This window comes from Gorilla gorilla, chromosome 8, assembly GCF_029281585.2.
Source record: "Gorilla gorilla gorilla isolate KB3781 chromosome 8, NHGRI_mGorGor1-v2.1_pri, whole genome shotgun sequence".
In the NCBI taxonomy this organism is placed as follows: Eukaryota; Metazoa; Chordata; class Mammalia; order Primates; family Hominidae; genus Gorilla; species Gorilla gorilla.
Genome location: NC_073232.2, coordinates 29,255,209 through 29,273,358, shown reverse-complemented (window position 1 = coordinate 29,273,358; position 18,150 = coordinate 29,255,209). Strand labels below are relative to the sequence as shown.

At 37.7% G+C, this 18,150-nt stretch overlaps 1 protein-coding gene across 1 annotated transcript in view; it reads right to left on the bottom strand.

The window, feature by feature from the left end:
* Positions 1-320: 320 nt before the first annotated feature.
* Positions 321-18,150, bottom strand: part of PLXDC2 (plexin domain containing 2) — a 477,109-nt gene continuing 459,279 nt past the window's right edge. Inside the window, exon 14 of the mRNA XM_031015325.3 lies at positions 321-9,672. Within this exon, the coding sequence (XP_030871185.2) occupies positions 9,556-9,672 (117 nt within the window). The 3' untranslated portion in view covers positions 321-9,555. The remainder of the gene's footprint in view (positions 9,673-18,150) is intronic.

The window sequence follows — 18,150 nt, the reverse complement described above, 5'->3', positions numbered from 1 at the left end:
TAGGATTTAAAGCAGCAGCTAAAATCCCATCTGTCTGATCCAGGAGACTTGAACGCTTGGGCACTGTGGCTGGGAATAGGGGAAAAAGTCTCCATCCCATTGCCCACACACTGTGCAATCCTGAAATCTTTGTTTTCTACAGCTCCCTCTAGCTAGTATCAGTTTCCACATCGGGATGGGTTTAGAAGCAAAAGAACTTTCTATCTTGCCATCAGCCTTGCGCCTCTGAATTCTGCGCACAGAATTTCTTCCACAATGGGTAGAACCTTTTGAACACTAATGGAAGAAAGGAAACAAAACGTATGCTGAAAGACAAGGTATTTAAGAAATTAAAACAAAATGCTCATTTATTGTTTTTAATATGTAGTCAAATATGACAGCAGTCTTACACAAATAGCTCCCTCCTCCCCCTTCTAAAATCCCAAATTTGTTGACTCCTACTGTAAGTGAAAAACATGGTTTGCTTCTGAAAATAGCAATCAACAGCAAAAACACAGGTAACATTTGGTCCCCACCAGCTTCCACACCTTTAAAGATAAATTGTGTCACTGAGGCAGTCAATACACTAAATTTCTTATCAAACTATTACTAGGGGAAAAAAATCAGATTTCCCACACACTGTAAGCAGAACCAAAAAAGCTGCAGAGAAACTTGGTTTAAGAAGCTGTGTGAAGAAAACATTAATGACTTATTGCAATCGTAATAATCCCCAGGTAAAAGATGGATGTCAAATTAATGGACTGTAAGGAAATACATTCAAACTTAGGTCATTAATATTACAGTGAACATAATCAGGAAGCTTGCAGAAGTATGTAGCATCTCTGAATTATTGAATTTGAACAAAGGTTTCCAATAGAGGTCACACTCTTTTTGCTCTCAGACACCATTAGTGCAAATTCAGATACAATCATTTTTACATTTGCAGGCTCAGGTACGTTCAACAGAAGGTCATCGAGAAATATGGGCTGGTTATTTTAGCATGACAGAATGCAGGCTTGGAATTTCTCCTTGACATGGCAGAAGAAATAGGAATGATGCCCAGAGGACTGGAATAAATTCAAAATGCTTGGTTTTCCAAGTTCTATTTTAATAAACTTCGGAAAATTAACCTTTCCCTGAAAGACACGTCCTTGGTTTGGCACACAGGGCTTTCCAAAACAGTGAGAAACGAACTGGCCATGTGCTGCACTCACACACATAGTCATTCTTTTTGCTTGGGGTTGACTGGGTTCATAGGGCCAGATTTTCCTCAGTGTTCTCTTGTAGCAGCGCCGCAGTGAGCTTTGTGATTCTGACAAAGGGTGCAATTATATCCACTTTGAAATGCATTACAAATATTCTGCATGCTGGTGCAACTGGCATAAAATCTGGAAAGCCACCGCCCCCCCTTCCCCCCGCCACAAGAAGTGCCCAATTTCTTCTCTTTTCACACTTCAACATTTCAAATGACTACAAACAGAATTACCAGAAACAGTAGTAAATTCCTGGCATTCGAAGTTCCCATGGTCCCAGCTGGCATATAAAAAAGACTCTCTCCTTTTTTTCCCCTGAAAATAATGTACTCTCCAGGCACTGTTGAAATGCTTCAAATCAGGCAAATGAGAGATTTGTTTTGACCAATCAATGAAAAGACTTCCCCCTCTTCTCCGTGAGGGCCCCAAGACTGGGTTACGCCATACACAAGATGTCTGTTTCTAAAGAGACTTCACTGATTTCCCTAAAATGATTTTAACATTTCTTTGCAAGTGAAGCTCTGATGTTGCCTAATGTTATTTTCAGAGTAGCCTGCTGCAGGATGCCTAATTTGAGTTTTTATTTCCCCGCTATAAATGTGACAATCTGAGTATGTTTTCATTCAAACTACCTTGAACATGGTGGCTGAGGCTTCACCACAAATGTCCAGAAAATAGCACTGGAGTCTGTCTGGGTCCTGAGATGGTCAAACCTCAGAGAAATCCAGCTCTGGGCCCAGAAAGGAAAGTGCCATCTCTTAACCTTTCCTCAGGAAAATTATTTTATTGATTTTTTTGCCTTATTTTCATGCCTTTTAAGTCAAAGGAAGATAAATGGAAAGTCTCTTTTTGGTCATTCACTAATTCTCTAGGGCAAGTCACATAATTCTCTAGGACAAAGGCCTCCATGATGTTAGGACGAATGCCATAGAAGAGGTATGGGGGGTGATGGCTGCATTTTAGAGTAATCATAGGCATATCCTTTGCTTTCTCTATGTCAGGGGTCTCAGCATCGCTTGCAGAATATGTGCCCCAGTGTCTGGATGTCTGAATGACCTAAATTTGAGCTGGTCATCAATGAATATTTATTAGCACATTGCTCTTAAGAAGTTAATAACTCGGCCAGGCACGGTGGCTCAGGCCTGTAATTCCAGCACTTTGGGAGGCGGAGGTGGGCGGATCACCTGAGGTCGGGAGCTGGGGACCAGCCTGACCAGCATGGAGAAACCCCGTCTCTACTAAAAATACAAAATTAGCCGGCTGTGGTGGCATATGCCTGTAATCCCAGCTACTCGGGCGGCTGAGGCAGGAGAATCGCTTAAACCTGGGAGGCGGAGGTTGCAGTGAGACGAGATCACACCATTGCACTCCAGCCTGGGTAACAAGAGCAAAACTCCATCTCAAACAACAACTAAAAGAAGTTAATAACTCTACCTAATAGCACATTCAGATTTTTATTTTTTTTCCATGAATCATCTCCATTCACTCACTCTTAGGTTTATACTTTCCCCTAAAATTCCCCCATGAAACTTCTAAAATTAGTTGCATGCTATGTATTTGTTTGATAGGCACACAAGGTTTACAGCTGCATGGTCAGTAAGCGATACTTTGGTCATGAATATATATACATATATATTTGCAATGCTGGGAAAAAGAGAGACTGCTGTTAAAAATCAAAATTCTCGTGGAATGAAGAGAAGCCAGAGATTTTTTTCAACCAGAATGAAAATAAATAAAATATCACTATCTGCCAAATCAAAAGCTTTTATGTTATTCCATTATGAAAGACATTTATTGAGTAATTCGCAAACGTTAATAAGCCTTAGAAACTAGGAAAAGCTGAGTACTAGTTTATGACTTACATTTAATTTTTTTTCCAGCCTTTTATCCTGGATTTAAAGTAACACAGAATCTTTCAGTGTCAACAGTGAGCTGGAAATTAACCTATAATAACAAGTTTTGAGCATTTTGCTCCTCCAGGCAAAATTTGGTCACTCATAATAAATATATTATGAAGAAGCCAATGATGATGTATTCCATAAACTTGTTATGAAAAACTGACTCCAGAAATTATGTGACTTTACTTGAATAATTACCATTTTACTTCTCTACAATAATCATTGTGAGAGCAGTGGGCATTGGATGGTGGGAAAGTTATTCCAGACAATAATTAGGCAGATGTATTACAATTTAAGTTGAGGCTAGATCAACTTAATCAAAACCTTAAGAAGTAATACCATGTTATGATACGACAATGGTAGAACAGGAAATTATAGACACATTTGAGGCTGGAGTTTTCTGATTTCCCTGATTGTCTTATGTCTGGGATGGTCTAATAAATGACATAACCACCACACACACCTAAAGTGCAAATGCTTTTTTGATACACTGGTGTTTCTGAATACCTCAAAACAGTGATATTAATAATTCAAAACCCAATAGAAATATTGGGTCGAGAAATCAAACTTCAACTGTTGCATCTGGTCAGTAAGACCACAGTGAACTAGAAAGTATTCTTAGGGCAGGGAGAATTTTGAGTAACTTTTTTTCTCACAAATAAAATTAACAGGTCTACAGCACAGACATGCAGTGATGTATTATGTTTCAGACACATTCTTCAGGCAAACAGTTTCTAGTTCCCATTTTAAGTAGAACAGAAAATTGGAGTTGAAAATTGATAGAGTATTGTTGATCCTATCTACTAGTAAAGTCTGGTTTAGGGATGTTATTGTATTATAATGATCAGTTACATGCCTGGACTCTCACTACTGTATATCACAAGTTACTAGCACAGTCACTTGGTTCCAGTAGGTGTTCAATAAATATTTCAGTGAACTGAACAGTTAAATAAATGAACAAATAGGGAGATGAATCAAAGTGCTCTGTAAAATGTAAAATGCTTCACAAACATAAGGTAATAGGAGTATATAAAAGGTAACACCACAGACCTCGCATTATCTGCCCAAAAAACCTTATGAGGACAAAAATGTTGTAATAGTTTGAAGAGCAAATAAAAATTGCAATTATATATGTGGTCAGAAAATCGGCTATATAGATCATTCATTTTCAAATACATTTGGGAGGAAATAAAACAAAGGCAGAAAAATTTTAAATGGCCAAAATAAATTGTATTGCTAACTTAGATGGCCACAGATGGGGGCAGGGGTGGAGAGAGGAGAAATTGAAAACACCACAAAGACCCTGCAATGGCTAGAACTTGAAATCTCTGGATGTTGCAACAATAGCAGCCTCCTTAAGTCAGCAAAAAGATAAAGATTGATCCAATGTTCTATATTACAGAACAGAGCAGATCGTCAATATAGCAAATAAAGTTACCGTTGAGTGGACTGTGCTGTCTAAGCTGCTTGGTTGGCCTTAAGTGCCGACAATTAAGAGATGTAGGCAATGAGAACTGAAACAAACATTTAAGTTTAAGACCCAGTTTACTGACACTGGGACTATTACTATATCTCTTTGGGCCTCAGTTTACTTATCTGTAACATTAAGAGGTTGGATTACACGATGTCTCACGATTCTTTTTTTTATTGAGAGATGGGGTTTTGCTCTGTTGCCCAGGCTGCAGTGCAGTGGCATGATCATAGCTCACAGCAGCCTCTAACTCATGGGCTCAAGCAACCCTTACACTTCAGCCTCCAAAGTAGCTGGGACTACAGGCATGGGAAACCACACTTGGCTAATACACACACACACACACACACACACATATAATTGCTATCATCTCTATCAAATATACATATATATTTGATATACATGTATATTTGTGTGTGTGTGTGTGTGTGTGTGTGTGTGTATATATGTATGTATATTTGATAGAGATGGGTCTCACTATGTTGTCCAGGCTGGATCTGCCACGATTCTGGCATATGACGCTGATAACAAAAGTGGGGTTGGAGGTGGTGAAGTAAAAGCAGCAGTAACTCGGAAAATACCTAAAGAAATACAAACCAAAAGAACATTTCACAGGAGGAAGAAATTAGAACCAGATAATCTAGTTTTCAATTAGTCTTATTTAAATATTAATTTCCTATCATAAATGAAAGCATCTTGAAGCGATCCGTGGATCCTGGCAAAATCTTTCTCAAGTGGGCAATAGACACTAGGGACGTGATCAAATTTATACTCCCTCATGAAGATGTAACATAAGAATCTGTTGCCAAAAACTGATAAATGATACTAACCTTAGAATATGTATCTGGATATTAGCATAATTTTAAATAATTTTATTCCCTTTATATAGTCTGCATGTGCAAAGGTTTACATTAAGTTCCAAATAGTTTTATATTTTAACGCCATAGTTCCTTACATTAGTGTTATAGTGATAAAATAAATATGAAATTATTTATGTTTGAGATGGTGCCTTCTAAATGGAAGCCTCCTTTTGCTGTTAAGTGTAAAACAGGAAATCATAAGAAACTAGAGAAGCTAAGTGGCTCTATGCAATAAAGAACTGAGCCAGTTGAAGGATGTTCATAGGCAATGTTGGCAAAGAGTGGATAAATACATGGGATGGATGTCATGTGGGACAAATACTAAAGGAAATATTCAGATGGGCAGAAAAGAAACTGAAGCAATTTTGCTTTGTGTTTTGAATGCATTCTCTTTTTCTCAAGATACGTGATGAACTGATTACCTTTGAACGCTTTTTGCACTGATGAACTATTCTTCCTTTGAATGCAAATTTGTGCTGGTACTCGACCAAAAGTCGTACTTTATATGGGTTACATTAACATAAGGTTTTTAAGAGTCTGCACATCTGTACATTTAATCAGGTTGCATAATAATCTTGCAAGAAAGACAGGACAAAAATTGTTTTTCTTTTCCAAAATTGCAAATTGATACTCATGGAGGTTGAAGTGATTTTCCCAAGATAACACAGTGGGGATTTAAAGCTGTGTCAGCTTGTATTTTTTTCATTACTCCATAGGGCCTCTCTAAGATCAAAAATGCTTGGATATGCCCAAGAGCTACCAAATCTTGTTTCTTTCCTCTTCTTCCCTTTTCTTCAAGGACAAGGAATTCAAATGAAACACAGAATTGTCCATTAAAATTTTCTTCAACCATGGAAGTGTTTCTTGTTATCCAATATGGTAGCCACAAGCCAGGCGTGGCTATTGAGCCTTTGAAATATGGCTGGTGTGACTGAAGAATTACGTTTTTAATTTAATTTTAATTAATTTTAATTTCAAAAGCCACGTTGGCTAGTGGATCTAATATTGGACAGCACAACTCTAGAAGCTACATATAAGAGATTGGCAAATGCCCTTGATACCTCAAACTAAAATAGTAATTGGGGGTCAATTGCACTTTTAGTTTTCTAGGTGTTAGTATATCTTGAAGTCCAAACCCTTCACACACAAGCCACCATTTATAGTCAATGCCATCTGTTGGGCTTAAGCCATTTATTCCTGAGGTTGCAATTTTTTGAATTTTTGCAACCAGACCTTGGTGATGACCTTGAGCAGTAGGCTCTAAATAACTCCCATAAGCTTAGCATTCCAATAATGGAACACTAGACATAAATGGGTCAAGATATTTTTCTTGAGTTTCAGTATCTTTACCTAATCACTGATTATTATTTTTACAAATAATTAAGCTGAAATAACTAAATTCCTCTGTAGCACCATTTATCTGATTTATCCAGAAGTTTGCATCTCTTTGTTATCTTTAATTTTTTGTTATTCTATTATGTTCATAGTATATTAAGTAATGTACAGTTGCACCTTCTCTAATACATAATTATGTAAAGTCCAAAGCATTGATGACCATTTTGAATTTTCAGAAACTGTGTGTATGTTTTCTCAAATGGGAACAAGAACAAACCAGAAATATAAAATAGAATGAGAGTTTCATGAAAGAAAAGGATTTAGCCAACATTTCCCCTTACCACTAAAGAATTCACACACCACACACTTCTCACTACCTTTAACTCTTAGTTCTGTTATGAAGTTTTCCCACACTCCAGTTTCAAGAAGTTTTCTCTATTATTTGGTGCTTTGGTTCACTGAAGAATTCAGAGTGTTTATGTTTTTTTACAGAATTATCAATTGTTTTGAATTAAAATAGAAAATTGATTCAAAATTGTTTTGAATCAATTGTTTTGAATCAAAATAGAACGATGAAGGGTATAAGAATAACATTACTACTTGAGAATTAAGTAGTACTTAAGGGACACAAACTAAGAATACACACGCAAGATTTATATAACTGTCAAACACTTGCTATTGGAAGCCACAGCTACCACAAAAGGTAGTGAAAGAAGCATCATTTTATCCTAAAAGGAAGTCGTCTATGTGTTCCTTATGCATGTGTAGAATACCAGTTGCACCATTAATATTGGCATGTCATTTGGTTATTGCTGTCTCACCAAACCTACTCCACAAGAATAAGCGGGGATACTTCACATAAACCATACATAGCTGCTGCAAAGAGATTGTCATCACAATCCTTCAATCACCTTGCTTTTCAAAATTTTTTTTAATAGTTAACTAAGTTAGGAAAAAGTTACCACCTTCATCAAATACTTAAAATTGTAAAGCAAAATATATGGAATAGAAAATGGCATTCGTTCACGTCAGACACTTGTGATGATAAAGTATGGTACTCTGTGAGTGGACTGATGTCCAAGGCAGATGTGTACAGATGCTAAACTGTTGGGAAAATGCTGCTTATGAGACATCTCTGCTTCTTGAGACCTGAATCTGCAAATGTTGAGCACTGTACCTTACAAAAGCCAACAGTTTCTTGGTACAGAGTGTAAAGGTTTCATGGGTTAGAATGTTGGTGAAATTGTACACTCAGTACCTGAATTTAAACTTTAGGAGCTCAGTATGTATATTAACCACTTTCCTTCTCAAGGGATGCCATTCCTTTCTTCATTCATGGGGAATTTTCAAAATCAGGATTGTGATTCCAAGGCAATCGATATCTCCATTTAAGGAGCTTTCTGCATCCACTTTATTTAGCCAGAGAGGGAAGGGGTTGACATAAACGAAAAAGTGGATCAAATAGTCAAGAACATGATGGGCACGGCAATGAACTGAACCACTTTTGCTAAGTGACAGAAAAATATTCTAATATTAAGGATTATTTTACAACTCTATGGAAGTAATGCAGCGATGCATCTTGCATCTGTTTTGTCTTGATGACAAAATGCACTCTTAGAGTCACAAGATCCTGCCTTGTGTTAGTTATAAACAAAAATATATTTATATATATATTTATGTAACTACTATGTGCTTTAAAGAAAATTACTGTATGATTCAGCAGGGTTTTTTCATTCTTTCTATCGCCATGCTGACGTGAATGGCTTCTTAGGAATCAGCAATGAAATGGGTCTTTAGTACTGAAAAGGCATAAAATTAAAAATAACCATATGTTTAAAATCCCTTAACATTTTTGTTTCAAAAATGATTAAGGAACTCTTCATACTGTTTCCTTTTGTTTCCATCAGCCCAGAGCAACTGTGGTTTCATGGGACTTCACAGTTGGGGAATGGAGGTAAGGCTTCCATAAAGCATAAATCAGATGTTTTTATGCTGAGGCAGGAAAACAGAAAGCCCCGTTTGCCACCCCCTCTTCCCAAATCCTTAGCTAATTGTTCGGAAATTTTGTCACAGCTCATAGAAAGGTCATTCATTACGAAGGAAGAGGCAGACATAGTTTGAACCTCCTGTACAGATAAAAAGATTCGTTCTGTAAAGTGATGAACTTGTTGGTACAGATGGATCTAGACCAGAAAAACAACATCCTTTTGCCACACATCTGTTTTGAAAATGTAGAAAATCTCTTATTTTGTGTTTGTTTTCACTCCTGCATGGGCTGTTTTTCTTAGCAATCTTGAGACATTCATCATTGCTCTTTTGAGTGAAAGGGTTCAGGCTTTGGAAAACAGTTATCTGTGAGACATCAGAGAATATTTGAACCAAAGGTGTCGATCCCTCATGAACTAAAGCTTTATTATGATTTTTTTTTTCTGATCCCTTTGCAACCCTGCACCTAAGCCAAAAGCATTATAATCTTGTCATACTTCAGATAAGTCCACGGGAGATGTTCCGAGTGAACTACAGATGACATTCCACTAGGGAATTCTACGTTCAGTGTAAATGGTATCTTGTATAAGTTTTAGTTTTTTGTTTACCCTTTGTTTCCTGGGCTGAGCTTGTCCAGAAATCTTGTCTTCTTCAGGCTACAGCAGCTTAGAGCTTGTTTGTGTGTGTGTTTGTTTGTTTGTCTTAAAGGTATAGGCAAAATTTTAGTCTTAACACCTGTAAACCAGTACTGGTGTTGTTCTGTCCTAGAAATTTTAGCACTGCTCTGATACAATAAAGCCTTCTTTCTCTCCAACTGGTTCAACTTCAGCATAGGCAGGATGTCCAGAGCCTCTTCTAAACTTCATCGCAGGCCATCTGCTTGGGCGTCTCTGAAACAGAAAACACAAAAATAAAAAATGTGCGTCAGGGTAAGATTCTAGCACCAGAAAAATCTATTTGCTAGCTATTTTAGATTAAATGTTGAATTAATTAACACGTTAAATTATCTCTTATTATAGCTACAGTCAGAATTAAGAATTCCCCTTATCAACCCTCCAAGCCCTGTGCTTGCATTTCCAAGATGGCACTATCTACCCCTGTCACAGGAAAGACCATTTGTCACACCTGCCCTCAAAGGATTCAGAGCTTCTCCCAAGCAAGGTTTAATGCCTTATGCATATGTCTGAAATGCTCAGATATAACTAGGCAAAAAGGAACTGTAATAAAAAATATTTTTTAATATATGGGCACAGACACTCTCTCTTCTCTACAAGTCAATACTGATATCACTTCATTTTGTTCATTAATTCACTCAAAAACTAAGGTCAAAAAATTCTGCTGTTCCTAGGAGGGTATTTTCAATTAGGCACCAGACTTCCTAGCAAATAAGCTAAAAGCAATATCACTTAATATCTTAAGAAATTATTTATTTAGTTAAGCATACCCATCTATGTTTTTTTGTGCTTGAAAATTAAAGCTGTTATATCCTAAAAATGGAATCTATTATCAGAGGGTGTGGCCAATCATGAGCTTATGAAATAAATATTGTACAATAGACACTAGTCCTAAAATACAGGTTATTTGTATTGACAAAAAGAGAGCATTTCTTCTCAGCACTCCATCCATCAAACAAACCTGTGATTTACAAATAGATGTACTGAAATGAATTACTGAGTTATCAGAGCAAAAGACACTAAAATGCATTTCACAGCCATAGTGACACTAGAAACTATTACTCCATTTTTCAAAGTGCCTGCAATTTTGGGCTAAATAAGATGATAAATATTGAAGGAAGTTCATTTCTATCTAAAGAAGTCTAATGTAAAACAGGTTATATATCAGTGTACATATACTGGCATTTGGTATCTTTCTAGATTTTCCAATTACATGCCAATGTCGATGGTTAATGGCTGTGAAAGTTTTTCACATCAGGTAGGGATGACTATTAGCTCTATATTGTGTAAAAAAAAAAATCAAGGTAATTACATTCTGCCTACTAATAATATTAAGTGCTATCTCTATAACATTATGTGGTCAGAATGCCTTAAATTTATTTGCTGATGAAGTTCCATTAAGTGGAACTGAATTATCCCTATTTTCCAAAAGAAGAATTTAAAACTAAAGAGAGGGCCACACAACAAAACAACGTGTCTGTGGTGGGGCTGAAATCATCAACAATGGAAACATACTAAGCACCTCTAGGGAGGTGGGTACCATAACTCATGGTTATGCCTGTTTGTAGGGTAAAGATGACATGTTGCAGTGCTCACTACTTATAGCCCCAACTCTGGTTTTAGTGACTTCACAGCTGAGCTACTCCAAAGCTACAGCTTCCCTAGGCAAGCAGCACCAATGAGATTTTGCTCTGAAATGCCACCTTTCCAAGGCCAGTTGGTAGCAAGAACAACCCTGCCACCTAGCATGAATTTACAGTTACATAAAGACATTGTGCTATACTGTTCACAGTAGCCAAGATTTGGAAGTAACTGAAGTGTCCATCAACAGATGAATGGATGGATGAAAAAAACGTGGTACATATACACAAAGGAGTACTCTTCAGCCTTAAAAATAATGAGATCCTGTCATTCACAACAACATGGATGGACTGGAGGTCATTATCTTAAGTGAAATAAGCTAGGCACAGAAAGGCACAAACATCACACGTTCTCACTTACTTGTGGGATCTAAGAATCAAAACAATTAAACTCATGGAGATAGAGGAGAAGGATAGTTACCTGAGGCTAGGAAGGGTAGTGACAGGGTTGGGAGGAGGTGGGGATAGTTAATGGGTCCCCCCAAAAATAGAAAAATGAGTAAGACTTAGTATTTGATAGCAGAACAAATCTAACAAATGTCATGTAGCTCAGGTTTTAAACATTTGATCTTATTTTGTATTCTTTTATAATCCCTTCACATCTCAGTCTTAGCCATAACAACGCCAAGCAAAGAGTAACAACTTCACCAAAATTCTCCTTTCTTTTTAGAACACTTTCATAATGAGATAGGAGATGTCATCTCACATTGCAAAGCAATTACATGATTGTGAATAAATGACTTGATTTCTCTGGGCCTTTGTTTCTTCATCTGTGAAATAATAGCTAATTTGTCCTCTAAAACCCTAGGATCTTTATATTTGCTTGCCTGAGATAATTGCCTTTAAAGTGGAGAGAAGATCATAATTTTTAAAGAGAACCTTCTGTGTTGAGGTTTTTCTGATCCTTGTCCCTTCTGCCTCCTTCTGCTAACTTTTAGAATTCCTATATTTAAGGGAAATCTATATAAATCGGCCCTAACTGAAATTAATTTTCCATGTCAGTCTGCATGTGGTCAGATTATTCTTTATAAATGAAAAGAATGGCACAATTCTCTTTTTTTTTTTTTTTTTTTTTTTTTGAGATGGAATCTCGCTCTGTCACCCAGGCTGGAGTGCATTGGCAAGATCTCGGCTCACTGCAACTTCCACCTCCTGGGTTCAAGCGATTCTCCTGCCTCAGCCTCCTGAGTAGCAGGGATTACAGCCGCCCACCACAGCACATGGCTAGTTTTTGTATTTTTAGTAGAGACAGGTTTCACCATCTTGGCCAGGCTGGTCTTGAACCCCTAACCTCGTGATCCACCCACCTCGGCCTCCCAAAGTGCTGAAATTACATTCTTTAACAGAATAACTGAATATTTAGTTAGCATAGAAAAGTCCTTAACATCTATGCCATAATAGGAGCCATCTACCCAGAGTACGGGGAAGGGCTTGGATGCAAGGATCTGAAAACCTGAGCCTCATGTCCAGCCCTGTCACAAACTTGCAAGCATGATCGAGCACAGCCAGGGATTTCAGAGAAGGGATATGTTGTTCTTTCTCAAGGCCTAGACAGTTCCAAATCTGTGTTCTTTTTAGAATGGCTAATTCAAATTGTTACAGAAACTCATCAAGGCCACAGGGTCACTTGCTAACAGGGCAGGATATATGCTGAAAATTGAAGAACTCAAACCAGACTGTAATGTTAATTCATTACAGAGTTTCAGGATGTAATATCTTAAAACATTACTGGGTGCAGTGCGTGGGTGATTTCTAATTTCATTTCTGAGAATTATTTATGTGATTAATCACATTCAGAAGAAAATGCTTGCAGCAATAACGTTGGCACTGGGGTTGGCTGTGCAGTCAGGAATTCTCCCTAATTCTTGCTTCGGTACTACTAATTGAACAGTCATCTAGGTCTGACTCTAAGGTCTGCGACAAGATAATTAGCTAAAATATCCACAAACAAACCCGGAGGGCACCCTCAGTTAGCAGTGTACACAAAACCGCAGCTGGAGACCTTTCTTCCGGTTCAGAGAGCAACACAGAGAGGGTTTTGTGTTGGGTTAGATGAGCCCTTGAAAGGAAGTTACAGGCATGAGTATGAAAGAAAAGGGACTGATTTTGAAATTAAAGGCCCAGATAGAAAACACCTGTGGTACATAATGGCACTTGTCAAGCAGTCGATTAGAAATTTCTGGATTTTGGGGCTGTCTTCCTCCACGAACAGTGAGGGAATAGAAAGAGGCTGGGATCACTTCCCAGTGTAGGACTTGGGGAAAGTCACGTCTTGTTACTCAGTTTCCAAATCTAAATGAACGAGAGTATTGTTTTTCAAAAAAACCTACCCTTCCTTCCGTTTTTTAGTTTTATTTTATTATTATTATTTTTTGAGATGGAGTCTTACTCTGTTGCCCAGGCTGGAGAGCAGTGGCGCGATCTCAGCTCACTGCAACCTCTACCTTCTGGATTAAAGCGATTCTCACACCTCAGCCTCCTGAGGAGCTGGGATTACAGGCGCCTGCCACCACACCCAGCTAATTTTTGTATTTTTAGTGGAAACAGGGTTTTGCCATGTTGGCCAGGCTGGTCTTGAACTCCTGACCTCAAGTGATCCACCCGCCTCAGCCTCCCAAAGTGCTGTGATTACAGGCGTGAGCCAAAGCGCCCGACCCTTCCTTCCTTTTTAATTTTTAAGCCGTGGACCCTTTTTGTTTTCTAATAAAAATCTTACCTTGAAGCCCAGAGTGAAGCACACAGGGTCGGTCTCCTTTAATTGTGGTGTACAGTTCCTTGCTTGCGTGCGCTCCCCGAGCCCTCATGGAGTTTATGAATCCTATACTTTCTAAAACATGTGTTTTGGAAACTATAGAACTAAATCTGCGTTTCTCAAACTTGCATGGCCACACGAATCACAGGGGATCTTGTTAAACTGCAGCTCCTGATTCAATAGATCTCAGAGAGGCCTGGGGGGGTCTGCGTTTCTCACAGGCTCCCAGGTGATGTTGAGGCTATGGATCCACACAACACACTTCAAAGAGCAAGGGTGATGATTTTCTAAGGTCTCTTCTAACAGAAACTCCTCCAGGAGCCAGTAGAAAAAAAAATATTGAACCTCAGCCGTCCTTGTGTCTCTGGCACACCTTCATGGGAATTGAAGGTTTGTTTTTGCACCCAGGTCAACCTTTCAATATTTAGCTTCGACAGTTTGACTGTCCAAGGGAAGGAATTTTTTTCTATTTCAGTCTTTGAAATACAATTTTTTCTCTATTTTCCTTATTTTGTGTTGAATGTTTCTTTAGTCTTAACAAGTTAAAGGTTGGATTGCCAGATTTAGCAAATAAATGACACACGCATAAAATTTGGATTTCAAATAAACAAGTCATTAAACATATATATTTAATTGGACATATACTAATTAATGGCTCTTTTGTTTTTTTGAAATTCTGATTCACATGAGTGTCATGTATTTTATTTGTCAATTGTATCTATGAGGAAACACAATGGTTTTGGGTCCTCGCCAGGGAAACCAGCAATCTAATTAAAACAAACGGCTCCTGTGTGTGGCTGTATCTCTTTGCTTCGTGAAATGTAGGTCACTTTTTCCTTAAAAAGAGTAACTCAAATTGATCTGTTGGTCTTCTGGTGCGGTTGAGAATTCCAAGCAGGAGCATTCTAATTGCTCGTGTGGGAAGCAAAGCCTGTGTGATCTTTGCACATTTTCTGCTCGCCCTCTTTTGATTCTTCCTGGTGTGGAAGTTGCCTTATTTTCCTGCGTCAGCTCATCTCTAGTCTCCCGTTACTACCTGTCATTGATATGTTGCCTTCATTCTAGAACTGTCTTATGGATGATCTTCAAGGATTAGTTATAACCATAGTCGGTTCATGGGCAAGATGAAAACTGTTCCCAAGCATATACAGATCAGCTCTGTACTAGGGTTAACATAAAAACATACAATTTGTGTGATTTTCCAAAAGCTAATATCTTTAAAGTACAACGTCAATGATTCTCCAATGGCTGAATAAATATCTTTCAATCACACATTGCAAACACTTAATGTGCATTATTTTCTTTCACTGTTTAGTCTAGGTGACTAAAAATAAAAATCACCTGGGGAGGTGCAAAGACTATCCATTTATCCATTTCACATATTTCCAAGAACACTTTCTTTCTTTCTCTCTCTCTGTTTTCTTTCCTTCCTTCTTTCCTTCTTTCTTTCTTTCCTTCCTTTCCTCCCCTCCCCTCCCCTCCCCTTCCCTTCCCTTCCTTTCCCATCTTTCTTTCGAGACAGTATCTCACTCTGTAACCTGGGCTGGAGTACGGTGGCATGATCAACTCTCAATGCAGCCTCAACCTCCTGGGCTCAAGTGATCTTCCCACCTCAGCCTCCTAAGTAGCTGGGACCACAGGAGTGCACCACCACTCCTGGCTAATATTTTTTAAATTTTTATTTATTTATTTATTTAGTAGAGACAGGTTTCACCACATTGCCCAGACTGGTCTCCAACTTCTAGACTCAAGCAATCCTCCTGCCTTGGCCTCCCAAAGTGTGGGGATTACACGTGTGAGCCATTGCACCTGGCCATGCAAACTTTCTGAATACCCACCTACAGATTACAAGTCACTTCTATTTTTCCTGTGCTGTTTCAGATGTTTCTTGGTATTTTATCAGTATCTCTTGTCACATTGTTTTCACATATTGTGGTTGTACATGTGATTGAAGGGATGTAGTCAACATACATATATATATATATATGATATGTATATATGTGTGTCTATGTATGTATATCTATCTATATCGTGCTCTATGTATATGTCCTAGAAGTCGAATGTCATATTCTGTGAACTCTGAAATATGCACAGCAGTGGAGTATAGAAGCTATCTGACACCAGGAGTGAATCCTTTTCATAACATCTGCTCCTCTAGAAGACAGCATTATTTTCAGTAATAATCATGAAAGGAAATTAATAATAATGGCTATAAAGAAACACAGACAGAGAAAATTTTCTTGTTTTGAACTTTGTCGATATACAATCATGCCAGTAAAAATCATTAAAAATAAAAAATAAAATATTGCCATAAAAAAGAGGAAACAGAGTGAATGAATGCACTTTTTGGTAAGAAAAATAAGGGGTATATTGCCAAATGAAGAATTCCACAAGGTTCAGAGAACGATTTGTACTTGCAATGGCAGAATTGAAATGCCTTAAGTTCTGTTTTTCCGTCTTTACAACCACAGTGCTATCATTCTTTGTTTTGAATCTACTATTTTAACACAGATATATAAAGTACCATATAGGTTGAAGACACCAGTGTGCCCAAAACAAATGCAATGGATTCCAAACCCTGATTAACTTTTATTCTCTAAATGAATGCATGTAGCTGAGTTCATTGTTGGGAGCCAAGTGTGTTACTGGGAGTTCTCTGAATTAACTTCCATGTGGAAGGCAATGTTTACTAAAGGATAAGTAATAACACTGGACTAACTTGAAGCTTATTTATTATGTCAGTAAAACTCAACAGTAAGCGAGCCCACTCTTTAATGCTTAGATCAACAAAAGTTTCTTTCAGGGAGGAATATTTTATCACTAACAGAGTTTAGAATTTTTAGTACATGGTGATAATAACAAGCCAATTTTATTTGAGTCAGTTTTATTATAATTTTACCATTCTCTCAAGACGATGCAACCCCTTTTTACCTGTACTTGGGAACAGATAGCTTTGATCCACCATGGCTGGCAAAGCATTATATACAGGGAGATTCACAATAAGTGTGTTCACTTGCACAGATCTTATAGTTTATGTGGCCATGAGAGGCATGGCACTCAGACTCATGGGTGACAAGCTCTCTTTCTTGAATTTTTTTTTTCCTTTTTTGACTTCATTTTTTTAAATACTTACTTTTTATTTAAAATAAATAAGCCCTCTTACTTACAGGGAAAATATGAAAGTAAACTCTGTCCTTCTGGTCTAAGACAGAAACCACATTCAGAATATGTTCATTTAAAAAGGAAATATTTTTTGATTATCAAACAAATCTAGGTACTTCAGTACACATTGTTTCTTTGAAAAATAAAGACTGATGATGAGCATTTTTTCATGTGTTTTTTGGCTGCATAAATGTCTTCTTTTGAGAAGTGTCTGTTCATGTCCTTCACCCACTTTTTGATGGGGTTGTTTGTTTTTTTCTTGTAAATTTGTTGGAGTTCATTGTAGATTCTGGATATCAGCCCTTTGTCAGATGAGTAGGTTGCAAAAATTTTCTCCCATGTTGTAGGTTGCCTGTTCACTCTGATGGTAGTTTCTTTTGCTGTGCAGAAGCTCTTTAGTTTAATTAGATCCCATTTGTCAATTTTGTCTTTTGTTGCCATTGCTTTTGGTGTTTTGGACATGAAGTCCTTGCCCACGCCTATGTCCTGAATGGTAATGCCTAGGTTTTCTTCTAGGGTTTTTATGGTTTTAGGTCTAATGTTTAAATCTTTAATCCATCTTGAATTGATTTTTGTATAAGGTGTAAGGAAGGGATCCAGTTTCAGCTTTCTACATATGGCTAGCCAGTTTTGCCAGCACCATTTATTAACTAGGGAATCCTTTCCCCATTGCTTGTTTTTCTCAGGTTTGTCAAAGATCAGATAGTTGTAGGTATGTGGCGTTATTTCTGAGGGCTCTGTTCTGTTCCATTGATCTATATCTCTGTTTTGGTACCAGTACCATGCTGTTTTGGTTACTGTAGCCTTGTAGTATAGTTTGAAGTCAGGTAGCGTGATGCCTCCAGCTTTGTTCTTTTGGCTTAGGATTGACTTGGCGATGCGGGCTCTTTTTTGGTTCCATATGAACTTTAAAGTAGTTTTTTCCAATTCTGTGAAGAAAGTCATTGGTAGCTTGATGGGGATGGCATTGAATCTGTAAATGACCTTGGGCAGTATGGCCATTTTCACGATATTGATTCTTCCTACCCATGAGCATGGAATGTTCTTCCATTTGTTTGTATCCTCTTTTATTTCATTGAGCAGTGGTTTGTAGTTCTCCTTGAAGAGGTCCTTCACATCCCTTGTAAGTTGGATTCCTAG